Consider the following 13,548-nt stretch of genomic DNA (forward strand, 5'->3'; position numbering starts at 1 on the left):
ACAGAGGGGCTTGTTTGTGAATCTGACCTGCACTAGTAGATTATTTGTACCATTTACCTGGCAGTATTATTTTCCTATCCAGATCGCAACAAATGAATATCTGTTAGATAGGCTATACAATTAAATTTCCCCATCAAAAAGTTCTCTAACACATCCACACAATGCTGTACCATGCGCTGTAAAGAGAAAGGACGGAAAGAAAGAAAGAAAAAAGAAAGAAAGAAAGAGTATCTTTATATATGTACTACTGCAGAATAATCTCTAAGTTAGGTTGTTAAATTAAAAGAAGCAAGGTGGAAAAAAGAGTGTATAGTGTGTATATAGATACATATAGATAAGTAGTAGGACATACCTACAGGATAAAAAGAACTATAAGAAAAAATTTTTAACTGTTTTTAGTAAAGTAACTGTATTATTATTGCTGTTTTGAGACTATTACATATATTTTAGGATAAAGCAAATAATAATTATGTTAAGCCATTAGGAATCAAACTTTTCAGCTTAAGCGATAAATATAAAATCGGGGAAGTAAAATAGGAAGTTAGAGTTCTAGAATTCTAAACTTGAATTGGAAATGCCAACACGAATTCATGAAGTATTTATCTTTAAAACAAAGAAACACAAAAACAAAAAGAGACATAAAAGACATATTTCCTAGCTTTGTCCACTGAAAGGTTCTAGAAACAATAATTTACTAAGAAGTAAGGAACATCCTGACATTCGGATTGTGTTCTCTAAATATCATTTCTCACTGAAATGAAGCAGAACTCCTTTGAGAAGTGGATGATTCTGGATCTAGGACAAGAAATATGCGTGATGAATCTGGAACGTCTTATCATGCAAGAGACCAAGAAAGCTATTCAAGACAACTGAGGTTGTACCCAAAGGACTTAGCAGTGTTGAAGAGGTTAATGACGGGTCAGTATAAACATCAGAATAATAATAAGGGCAATGGATCAAAACATATCACATATACTTAAAACCATGAGCTCACAATGGTATTTTAAAAGAACAGACAATTAACTTTGAGTAGTTTAGTAAATTTAAAAAGTGAACAATTCATTGGTCACCTTTGGAGGATCCTAAAAAGTCAACTCATTATTTTGAAAACTGGTAAATAAAGGGAAAAAAAAAATCAAGCATTTAACCTGTCTTTCATGTAGGAAGTGAACCTCACAGTAACCAAATAGTCGACGAGGGCAAATTTCTTTTTACAGAAGTGTTCAAGTTAATAAATAAAGAAAATCAGAACATTGTCATTTTGCAACCCCTAATGAAAGATGGGATGTAGAATCTGATTGCTCATAGAACTAAGTACTAGTTTATAGGAGATACAAGGGCTGAAAGAACAGGTTAAAGGACACTATAGGGATACAATCAACAAAATCCCTGCCATGGGATATTCCATGTAGAAAAACAACATTATTCCTTCAAAACTAAGTAGCTAGAAAAAAAGATGGAAAGGGATTGTGCAGAAAAGAGTTACATAGCAGGCCTGAGACTGCTTTCTTGAGAAAGTTCTGTGTGCAAGGTTGGCCCTCGGCCAGCACCTGGAAACTTGGCTCTCAGTCAACAATCAACTGAAAATTAATCAGTGATTCACTGTGCCTAGACTGTGCCCAAACATATGGTTTCCACTGAAAACCTGCTTCCTGCTGGAAGTCTGGAATCTTAGCACGTGCTAGGCAGAAGGTGCCTATACGACCAACCCCAATAAAAACCTACGACACCAAGTCTCTGGTGGGTTTCTCTGGGCAGAAACGTCACATGTATTGTTGCATTTTCATTGCTGGGGGAAGAAGGTGCTCTTTGTGACCCCTAATGGGAGGAAGAGATCATAAGGGACCCTGCGTGTGGATTCCAGACTCTACCTGTGACTTTCTGCCTTACTAGATTCTTACTATACCAATGGACTAAATCTGAACCATGAGTGCCACTGTCTGCTGGGTCCCCTGAGTCCTTCCAGTGAATGCACAAATGTAAAGGGTGGTCTTGGGGACCCCTGACACACAGATCCTACAGGGTCAGTGGCTGCCGAACTTTAGGATGTGTCAGAATCACCCAGAGGGACTGTTAAAACATGGACCGCTGGGCCCCAACTCCAAGCTTTCTGATTCAGTAGATCTGGGGTGAGGCTTGAGAATCTGCATTTCTATAGGTTTCCAGGTAGAGCTGGAAGGAAGAGCACACTTCAGGAAATACTGTTATAGATGAATAGATTCAAGAGATATATCAACCAATTGCAGCGTATGGATCTTGTCTGCATTCTGATTTAGAAAAATAATCTATAAAAACAACATTTATGAAGCATTTGGGGAAATGTGAACACTGACTAGATATCTAATGATAGTGAAGAATCAATTTTGTTGTGAGACAATGGTACTATGATTCTTTTAGATATTTTATTGATACATATATATTTCCCAGAGACACATACTGGATGAAATGACATAATATCTTGGATATGCTTCAGAGCAATTCAGGTGCAGATGGGGAAATGTGTATGTGTGGGCCAAGACTGGCCAAGTGTTGATGGTTGATGCTGGGTGACAGATACATGAGGATTCAATAAACTATTCTATTTTTGTATATTCTTGAACTTTCCTAGAGTAAAAACTTTAAAAATTTATCTTTTGGCTAAAGAGAGCACCCTAAAGACAGATTTCTTCTTGAATCTTCTTCCACTTCTTAAAGATCACCAACAGTTCAATGTGTATGGGAAGCTTACAATCATAAGTTACTTGAGTGTGAGAATGTACTTTGTGATCCGGGGACTTCTAAATGTCCCTAAGCATTAGAATCAATAAGTGTACCTGTTCAGAAAATACAAACACTTCTGGGACCCAGCTCAGACGCTACTGAATCAAGATAGCCGACTGTGGAACCTTGGAATATATGATTTTTTTTTTTTTTTTTTTTTGTGCGGTACGCGGGCCTCTCACCGTCGTGGCCTCTCCCGTTGCGGAGCACAGGCTCCGGATGCGCAGGCTCAGCGGCCATGGCTCACGGGCCCAGCTGCTCCGCGGCAGGTGGGATCTTCCCGGACCGGGGCACGAACCCGTGTCCCTTGCATCAGCAGGCGGACTCTCAGCCACTGCGCCACCAGGGAAGCCCGGAATATATGATTTTAAATGAACTTTCCAAGTGACTCTGATGCTCCGGGCCTCACAAGTGAAAAGCAGAGTGACGAACAGTGCTGACTACAGAGTGCACATTTTCCATATAGAGTGTGAATTTTCCATAGTGTGCCTAGGCAGACAATATCATCATGTCCATGGGCAAGTTTCAGTTGGTCTTGCTTTGCTGGGTAATGATACCTCATGATTTCCCTGCCTTCATACTTGATGGGTCCCTCATTATACATATTATTATTGGCCAGGTAGGGAGGCGAGATGGAGTTAGAGAAAGAGTACAAAGGGGGATGTGAAGGTACGGGAAGCAGCAGGTGACCAGAAGCCTGTCCCGGCCTCCCACTGGAGGAGGCAGCTTGCAGCAGAGAGACACACTACGCTGAGCTGCTTACCATGGCAAAACCAACATCTGCTTTCTTCAGAGCCGGCCCATCATTTGTGCCATCCCCAGTGACAGCCACCACCTGCCGCTGTTCCCCAACAGTGCTGTCGATGATGCCTGGGAAAAACAGACACACCACAGTGAGTTCCACATGTGCCATCTGAGGCCATTTCCCCATGAAAGGCAGATTTTTGGTCTTCCTCTCCGGTCCCCGCCACCACCTCCCTTTCTATGCTCTTTCCTTCTTTTTTCCCCAATGCTAGAGGTTCTGTAGTGTCACCTGATGGCAGTAAATTGTTTCACGGGTAGCACTCTAAGCTAAGAAAGTCTGACCGTGTCGAATATCCTGTCCGGTGCCCCAAGGCAGCTATTATGTGGTAGAAAAAGCACTGGATGATTTGAAGGCAGAGACCCAGGGATTGAATGGTAACACTTCCACTTACCAGTTGGGCAATTTGGATAGGTTACTTGTTGTCTCAGCCTCAAACTTCCTTATTTGCAAAATGGGACTGGCTTAACCTGTACTGTCTAATTCACAGTACTATCAACAAACAAGGCAGGATAATGTTTAAAAACAACTTTATTATATTATATATCTTATACTCACCAGGGCCTCAGATGTTTGCTAAACTGTATGTTCTTCCCATGAGCGGGGAAGCTCTCCTAGGACCTCCCTACTCAGGACAGGAGAGTTGCTTTGGTTGATGGCTCTGATCTGTGCTCATCCCCGCCTGCCCTTCCTCTATGCTAGGTACCTCCTCAGGAACCAGCCTCACCTTTCACCAGTGTGTGCTTGTCAGTGGGGGAGGATCGCGCCAGCACCCGGAGCTTAGGCCAGATCTTGTCCAGCTTTTCTTGCTCTACCTGCCAACACCAGACCACACCTGGGTCAGTCAAGCTCAGAACAGCCAACTGGGAAAATCTTACTTCTTTGCCCACGCTGAGCTTCTGGGAGAGCTGGTATTCCATGGGCCCCGGGGGAGTGTTATCCTGGCCTCCAGTGGAGGGGAGGCAGCCAACTCAGGCCCCAGGGCAGATTCACGGACGGTGACCATTCAGGCCCTGCTTGTCTTCTTTTTCCTGCCAATTCCCTACCTGGGAGCCAATTCCATATTTCTTTTTTTTTTTTTTTTGCGGTACGTGGGCCTCTCACCGCTGTGGCCTCTCCCGTTGCGGAGCACAGGCTCCGGACGCGCAGGCTCAGCGGCCATGGCTCACGGGCCCAGCCGCTCCGCGGCAGGTGGGATCTTCCCGGACCGGGGCACGAACCCGTGTCCCCTGCATCGGCAGGCGGACTGTCAACCAGTGCGCCACCAGGGAAGCCCCAATTCCGTTATTTCTTAGACCCTTGACAGAGGTGGGCCAGGGTTAGCTGTTGGCTCAGGTGGCTAAAGTAGTGCTTCTGAGGTCTTAGGTTCAATATCTACATTGACCTAATGTAGCTCTGGCCTGCTCCACACCCAGACCATGTCCTCTTACCAACCTTTGCCACTGTCAGTCACAAGGCAGTGACATAGGAGGGGTGGGGTAGAAGGAAATCAGTACAAAATCATCCCACAATTGAAAAAAATGGAAAGACGTGAAAGGTTAGTGACACTGTCTCAAAAGATGGCTTGTGAATGAAGATAGTGAGAAGAAAAAAAATCCAGTTTTACTGCCTGAACAGCTTTGGTAAAAGGGACATCTCACTATGAATAGATTTTAGTTTAAAAACCACCCACTTCCTCCCACCTGTCCCAGATGCCTTACACGTGAACCAGCCCTCGCCTAATAAAGGAGGCCCTGATTCCTCCCACCCAAGACCCACCTCGCCCTTCTCGTTTCGGATGAGTCGGTTGAATTCTTTGCCCTCCAAGCACAGAAAGTCATCCCCAGGTGTCACAATGCCACATTTGGTGGCGATGGCCCGGGCTGTGTTGATGTTGTCACCTGTCACCATTCTGACAGTAATACCAGCTCGTTTGCATTTGGCAATAGCTTCTGGCACCTGTGGAGAGTGAGGCAAGAGGAATGGAGGAGGTGGGGGTGGCGAGGCCTGGTAAGCTGTTCCTGTTCAGTTGTCCCTTCATTGTGGACAGTGGAGAGGCACCCTGGAAGCAGAACCACGGGGCGCGGGCTAAGTCTGGTCATTTGTACATCGCTTGGTGCCACCTCGCTTCTGTCCTGTCCATGACACTCACATTTGAGTTTGCCTTATTGTGTCATGAGTTGAAGGGGAAATTTGCTTCAGGAGCCGGGTGTAAAAGCTTACTCTCCCGCTTACAATCTAGATTTCTTAGCAGGGCACGCCTGGCCTTTTGAGATTTTGCCACTGCCTTCCTTTCTAGCAGAAGTTTTAACCACCTTCCACCCCCCTGGCACATACTCCAACAATATCAATTCTTTTAAGTTTCCCAAATGCATGACACACTGTCACGCCTCTGGGTCTTGATGGTTGGTAGTCCATTGGTCTGAACTTCTTAGAAGCAGAGACTTTTTCGATGCCCTACAACGGAGAGCAATGCTTAGCTATTCTAGGGGTGCTCGACAAGAACGTGCTTCTTGAAAGAAGGTGGCTAGACACAAAGTTGGTGTTCCAGTTAATTCCATCTCCTGACGATTCCTGAGTACCAAACAATAAGCCCAGTAAAACCTATACTTCTTACCCCTCAGACAGCATGGACCGTAGGAATGCCACTTTCTATGAGTTCAGTACTCTACAGCAGTTCTGTGAAGCAGGAAGCACAAACACATCTATCCCAGCAAATGAGAAACAGTTAGGTAACTTGCCTAGGTTTCCTAAGTTACAACTAGAAACGGAGCTAGTACCCCAGTTCCTGCGACTCCTGGGTGGCCTCGTGTTAGGTCACACTGGGCCGGCGCATGGGCCGGGGCCACTGGAAGACTTCCATTCATGTTTCCTAGCCCTTTTTTCAAGTCAAAGCCTCACCTCTGGGCGCACAGGATCCTCAATGCCCACCACTGCGATACAGGTCAGTTCAGTGAGGATCTCGCTCTCATTGTCCCATGGGGGCTCTCCGTCATTGAAATCCCGGTAAGCTATGCAGATAGTCCGGAGTCCCTCACTGGCCATGGGCTCGATGACGGTGCGGACCATCTCATCTCGGTCCTTATTCTTGAATGGCACTGCTTCCCCTTTCTTGTCCAGGATTCGATTACACCTGGTGGGGCACACAGTCAGAAAGCAGCATCCCCCCTATGTGCTTGCATAGTCATTTACAGACATTCTGGCCACTCGGCACTACTCCTGAAGACACTGTTGTGTGGCCATAAATCTCCACTCATAACCCAAAGCTGAGCCCCTTTTTCCAAGGTGGGGTGGCCAGTAGGTGGGTAACGTCTAGGTGGGCAGAGCATTTGATTCTCCCATGTTGTCTGCTCCTACTCTTATGTGGATACGATATCAAGGGTCATTTGTGGATTGCCTGCTCCTCTGAGCTTCACAAAGGTAGAGACACTTTCTCAGTCCTCAGTATCTAGAGTGCTCAGTGCAGAGGGTGTTCTCAACAAGAACGTGTCACTCGAAAGGGGGTGGCTAAAGCCAAGCTGGGGCACTGGCTTTTAGCTACTGGCCCTATATCCACGTAGGTGATCCACGTAGGTCACCTCTTCATGACCTATGGATCATCTAGCCACTTTGATTATGCAACTTCACGTGATCAGAATTGAGAATGAAAAGGAAAAGGGAACGCAGAACTAACACTTCTAGTATCAATACTTGCTATGGGCAAGGCATTGTACATACATTGAATCACTTAATCAGAGTAACCCTGTGAGATGGGTGGGTATTATTATCTCTTTTCAGAATAGGAAATGGAAGTTTGGATTGCCTAGGTCTGAACCGTGGCTGTGCCACTAAGAGCTGTATCACTTCCAGCAAATTACTGAACTTCCCAGCACCTCTGAATTCTCATCCGTAAAACAGGGATAATGACAGCATCTACCTCGCTGAGCTGTGAAGAGTAAGTACAGTATCCAAAGTACTTAACAGCAAGGCTTGGCCTGAACCAAGCTCAGATGTTAGTCATGATGTCACCGCCTGGAAGGAGGGTTCACTCATCATCCAGGTGGATTCAGCGTGAGGCCTGGCACCCTGACCTCCCTGAGGGGAGGATCCTGAAGGGAGGAAGAAGCGGGGGAGGGGCACTCACTTGCGCAAGATGATCTCAGAAGCGCCCTTGCTGTACATGCGGTAGCCACTGCGGGGCTTCTCGACGACGGTGCTCATGGACTTGCGCACCGAGTTGAAGGTGTACACCTTGTAGAGCTTCTCCTCGGGCACCTCACTGCGCACGGCGTGGTAATCCTGCTTCAGGTCCGTGACGAAGCCCAGCAGGGCGCACTCGGTCTTGTTGCCCACCTGCCGCGGCAGGCCGCCCTCCTTCTCCGGAGGCTGAGAGGAAAAACACACGTGGGAGTGTTGGATGAGGTGCCGAAGCTGGGGAGAGAACCTAGGAAGGGAAGGACTCCGCTCGAGGCTTTCACACATGTACCCAGGGCCCGTGGGGGTGCCGACTGTGGTCCCTGAGCCACCCAGGGCTTGGGGATTTTTTAGTTGCCCTGGAGGTGGTGCTGGTGTCTCACCCTGTGTGGGTCTTGTTCTAACACTCTCTCTTAGTTTCTAGAAACTGAGTAATTTACTCCTGACCAGCATGAGGTCTCTTTTTATTTATTTATTTTTATTTTTTAAAGATTTTTTTGATGTGGACCACTTTTAAAGTCTTTATTGAATTTGTTACAATATTGCTTCTGATTTTTGTTTTGGTTTTTGGGCCCCGAGGCATGTGGGAGGGATCTTAGCTCCCCGACCAGGGATCGAACACACACCCCCTTCATTGGAAGGCGAAGTCTTGACCAGTGGACTGCCAGAGAAGTCCCAAGATCTTTTTAGAGATACTACCTTCACCTGGTGATTGGAGGTCATTTCATAGCCATAGATTCCTACCTGCCTCCCCCTTTCCCTCCCGTCCCCCAATCCACTCCCACGGATTATTTCCTAGTTTCACCCCAAACATGTTCACTGGGGAGTGGGAAATGGGATGTGGGATGGCAATTTAGGCAGAATAAACAAGAGAAAATGAAGGGTTCCCTCCACCTACCCATTTTAAGTGTCCTGGCAAAGGAAACGCTTACCAGAACCTTGGAGGTGTAGGCACTGTTGATAGAAATACCATTGACAAGAAGGTCCAGGACCTTGGGCACGAGGACATCAGGGCTTGGGATTTGACGGTAACGGGTTTCTCCGATATAAGCCTGCACCACAGTCATGCGGTTCATGGTCAATGTGCCTGTCTTATCGGAGCAGATGGCCGTGGCATTGCCCATTGTTTCACAAGCATCCAAGTGCCGTACCAGGTTATTGTCTTTCATCATTTTCTACAAAGGAGAAGAGAAAAGACTTCCCCAATACAGGTCAAAGGCCATTTCCTAGCCAGCATCTCTCCACATTTTATTCTCTGGTCCCACACAAAAATGCAGGATACCATTTTTGTAAATACTCTTAAGATTCTACTGGGTTACTTAAATGTTGATGCAACTGATCCAGATGGTCCTTCCAAAGTGCCAGTGGCTTCTGCTCCTGAAGGCATCACCCAGAGTTTATGAAGACAGAGTGGCCCATCCTTTCACCAGAGGCTACACGGTACCCTCCCCTCCGGTCTCTGTTCTGAAAGAAGACACAGTTTCATTCCAGTCTCACCTTCACAGAGTAAGCCAGTGAAATGGTCACTGCCAGTGGCAGCCCCTCTGGCACAGCCACCACCAGCACAGTGATGCCAATGATGAAGAACTTGACAAAGTACTGGACGTAGATGGGAGTACACTCAGCCAGCCATGGTTTGCGCTGTATCACAAAGTTGTCGATCACAAAGTACAGAATCAGGATGAGAACTGTGATTGCAGACATGATCAGACCTGTCCAGGAAACAAGTCAAATGAACCCAGGCTTCAGGGTATTCCTAGGGCCCTAGCCAGAGATGGATTGGCATAAATTGTAGCCTTTGCTATCCATTTTTAAAATGACTATCTAAGTCATACCCAAAGCCCCTATCCACTCTCTGGTGCTTGCACATTACAGTGTAGGGGAAGGAGGTGGCTTTGCATCCTAAAGACATGGGTGCCATTCTCAGCACTGCACTAACTTGACTTGTGGCTTCTGACTGGTCTTGACCGTCTCTGGGCCTATTTCCTCCTTCGTAAATAAGAGGATTGGTCTAGTTTTCTAAAATAGCATTCTATGATTCTATCTCAGACCCACTCTCTTCCTACAAATCATAATGTAGTGACTACAGGTGCCTCTTTCCTAGTAGTTTATCAATTTTAACTTCTTCCCTAGTAGCCTGAGAATGTCAGGCAATTCACAACTTGTTCACAGTGTTGCCCCTATGGTGTTAGCACATCACCTACATAACTAACCCTTAGAGCGGTGCTTCCCAACCTTTCTCCTGACATGGCATAGACAGAAGATGACAATAGTAACAACTATTAATATAGCGCTTACTATGAGTCAGGCGAGCACTTCACGGGTATTAACTCATTTAATCCTCACAACAATCCTGAGAGATGTTACTACTGTCATCTCCTTTTATGTGTCTCTCTAAGGCACGGAGAGGTTTTGGTATGGCGCACTGGTGGGGGGGACCAACCATCCTGGTTTGCCTGTGACTGACCAGTTTCCTGGGCTGTGGGACTTTCAGTGCTAAAAGTGTCAAACAAACTGGGACAGTCATCCTACATGTCCTACAATGGAAGAATCGGCTCAAGGTCAGAAAACAACTGGTCTAGGGGTTCCAACTGCCTTGGGTGCTGCCTGGCTGCTCTGAGGGCTGAGGGGATCAGTATTTGGGCATCTGTAACTACCTGTGGCACAATATCTGGGAAAAGTTCCACTTCAAATCATGGTTTGATTTGTGTCTTTGCTTTTCCCGAGGGCCCAGTGATTCAGAGGGGTCAGAACAAGGCTACAGGTGACTGTATCATTGAAAGCATATTCTTTTGTACTTTGCTTCATCAGGGTCAGGCCTAAGAGGTGAGGCAAGCAAGGCACCTAGGCTGCAAAATTTAAGGAGGCATTCACTCTCAGGGTGGTGCAAGGCACCTCACTTGCTTCCCCCGGTGCTTGGTCTAGATGATATGTGAAATGAATAAACAGAGGAGACCAGTGGCTAGCCCTCGGGTAGCTTGTACTCCCTAAAGAACAAGCTAGGGATTAGGAGCACAACAGTAGGATCTGTCGAATGTTTCAAACCCGTGTGCCAGGCTCGGCAATTTGATTCCACACTTGCAATTTATCTCATCTGTGTATTGTTTTTTTTTTTTGAAATTAATTAATTATTTTATTTTTGGCCACATTGGGTCTTCGTTGCTGCGCGCAGGCTTTCTCTAGTTGTAGCGAGCGGGGGCTACTCTTCGTTGCGGTGCGTGGGCTTCTCACTGAGGTGGCTTCCCTTGTTGCGGAGCATGGGGCTCTAGGTGCACGGACTTCAGTAGCTGTGGCACGAGGGCTCTAGAACGCAGGCTCAGTAGTTGTGGCACACGGGCTTAGTTGCTCCGCGGTATGTGGGATCTTCCCGGACCAGGGCTTGAACCCGTGTCCCCTGCATTGGCAGGCGGATTCTTAACCAGCGCGCCACCAGGGAAGTCCCTCACCTGTGTATTGTTTATATGCAAGAGACTTCATGGTGGTCAAAATTAGCTAGGTACTAGAACTGATGAATAGGCCAGACTGACACTCTATAAAACTCTCTGTGGTGCTTAAAATGTTCTCTATTTGCACTGTCCAGTGTGGCAGCCAGTGGCCACATGTGGTTATTGACCAACTGAAATAGGTTAATGTGACTGAGGAGCTGAATGTTTAACTATATCTAATTCTCATTAATTTCATTAATTTTTGTTAATTTAAATGGAAACAGCCACACATGGCTAGTGGCTGCAGTAGTGGACAGCACAGATTCTTGCTATTCAATGTGTGCTTAGCAGAGCAGCAAGCACTGCCATCACCTGGGGGATGGTTAGAAACGCAGAATCTCAGGCCCCACACAGAAACGTACTGGACTAGACTCTGACTGTAGTAAACAGAGAGGTGAGGTCAGCAAATAAACAGTGGAAAAAGACTGTAGTTTAAGGGATATGTGCGCTGAAGGAGCGATCTTCCTTTGTTCCCTCCTCTAAATCCCCCGCCCCACCCCACCACCGAAAGAAGGCAGGAGAGAGGAGGGTGCAGAGGCAAGCGATGGAGGAGCTGCTTCCTCTCACGATGCACAGGAGTGCCTTTACTGACCTCTGCTCTGCAAAGCGCCTCTTTAATCACTGTCTTCCTTTTCCCTCTAGTCCTTATTCTGAACTGATTGCTCTATGCCTGGCCATTCCTATGCTAGGGAATTGCCCTCAGCAAACAACAGGCTTCTCTACCGTTAAGGAATTTACAAGCCAATACACAAGCAGGTGAGTAGCTATTAAGGTCTTCCTCCTTGCTAATGTAAATCTCCCATTTGTTTGCGCCTTTAACCCTAACACACAGGAAAACATCTCTCTCTGCAAAAGCTAAACAGTCGCAGAGAGAGACACAGCTACCTGGACTGCACTAGCCACTTGGAATTTTCAGCTTCTTTCTGCCAGACCTGGCTGGTGTAGAAAGAAGGCAAGCAAAGTAGCGAGGATCCAGAATAGCACTGATAAACAAACCAAGAAGGCTCCACCCTACTCACCAGCTTTCCCAATCTGTACGGCCAAGCGCGTCAGCTTGCCCTGCAGCACCGACTTCTCCTTTTTGGGCAGCTTGGCTGCCTTTTTCTCCTTTTCCTCATTGTCGATCCCCTCCTGGCTGTTGAGTGGCTGGATTTCCAAGGCCACTCCATCCTGAGTCTTTGCTAGGGTGTACACAAAAATAGGACAGGTAAGCAGGCAAGGTAGTAGCACTGAGTAGCAGGCAAGTGGAAACTAACAAATCCTTCTGTCTTATTCCTGGAATATACCTTGGACCCCTGACATCAGATCTGACCACCCTCACCCCATGCCAGACAGGGAACTTGACTCTGACCCTCTATTAGGGCTTTTGGAATGATATCTTAACAACTGGAGGTGAAATATGGTGCTTTTAGGGTATGGATTTCCACTTCAGTGGCAGCTTCCTGGCACTACCTCAGAGTCCCAAGCCAGGTTTATTCCAGCAAGAGGATTAGTCATGCCACTAAGTGCTATTACCAACAACCATCCTTCCTGGAATTCAGGGCTTAATATGGTGAATCTTTACTGCAGAAAGGGGCTGAAGGGGAAGGCTGGTAGATATTCCTAGAGCGTGAGGGTCCTTAGTCAGCTCTTTGAAAGCTTCATCTCTCTCTCTCTCACTATATCTATCTATATCTATATCTATATCTATATCTATATCTATATCTATATCGACTGTCAAGGAAGAAACATGGACCCCAGACACAGGGTATTTTCCAGTTCCCTCTCGTATTAGTTGAACGATAGGGGAAGGAAATCTCTTTTCTCCCCTCTCTGATGAAGGTAGGGAGGTACAGAGTGGGACCTAGGGGAAAAGGGAAGAAGCTGGTGTGAGGGACTCCCTGGAATGAGAGAAAGGCAGGATAAAGACAGACATATAAATCCACTTTACTTTAAAAAGAAGAGTTAAAGAAATCTAAAATTAAAGAATTATTTTTGTGGAGCCCTGGTTCTCCGACATGATGCCTTTATTTCTAAAAACTACTATGATGTGGGTTACAAAAGGAAAAAATCTCTAGAAGCTGTCTCAAGAGAGCAGTTCTTGCTGGTTCCTGGCACCCCTCCAATCTCACCCCTGCAGAGCTCAACCCCTTTGGTTAGATGCCCTTCCTGAGATACTGTCTCTGCTGTCAGACTCACAAACAAGACAGAGACAGGATGTAAACACAGCCACCAAAAAAGCAACACACATCAGATTAGGAGGAAGAAAACAGACTGTGGAGAGAACAAAGAAAGAGGTGGGGAGTGAGGTTACGGAGAAAGGGCTCTCTCCACCCCCGAGAAGGCTAGCTGAGAAGGAATCCAGATCAG

The 13,548-nt window shown here is 46.5% G+C and overlaps 1 protein-coding gene across 2 annotated transcripts in view; it reads right to left on the reverse strand.

Moving 5' to 3' along the window:
* ATP2B4 (ATPase plasma membrane Ca2+ transporting 4) overlaps nucleotides 1-13,548 on the reverse strand; it is a 93,181-nt gene that overhangs the window by 19,945 nt on the left and 59,688 nt on the right. For both annotated transcript variants that reach the window (XM_032621219.1, XM_032621230.1), the window contains exons 8-15: nucleotides 12,219-12,380; nucleotides 9,212-9,426; nucleotides 8,647-8,889; nucleotides 7,665-7,906; nucleotides 6,443-6,674; nucleotides 5,321-5,500; nucleotides 4,290-4,377; nucleotides 3,524-3,630 (exon numbers count right to left, since the gene is read on the reverse strand). In XM_032621219.1, coding sequence (XP_032477110.1) covers nucleotides 3,524-3,630; nucleotides 4,290-4,377; nucleotides 5,321-5,500; nucleotides 6,443-6,674; nucleotides 7,665-7,906; nucleotides 8,647-8,889; nucleotides 9,212-9,426; nucleotides 12,219-12,380 — 1,469 coding nt within the window. The remainder of the gene's footprint in view (nucleotides 1-3,523; nucleotides 3,631-4,289; nucleotides 4,378-5,320; nucleotides 5,501-6,442; nucleotides 6,675-7,664; nucleotides 7,907-8,646; nucleotides 8,890-9,211; nucleotides 9,427-12,218; nucleotides 12,381-13,548) is intronic.

The sequence above is a fragment of the Phocoena sinus genome, chromosome 1 (genome assembly GCF_008692025.1).
Source record: "Phocoena sinus isolate mPhoSin1 chromosome 1, mPhoSin1.pri, whole genome shotgun sequence".
Taxonomy (NCBI): domain Eukaryota; kingdom Metazoa; phylum Chordata; class Mammalia; order Artiodactyla; family Phocoenidae; genus Phocoena; species Phocoena sinus.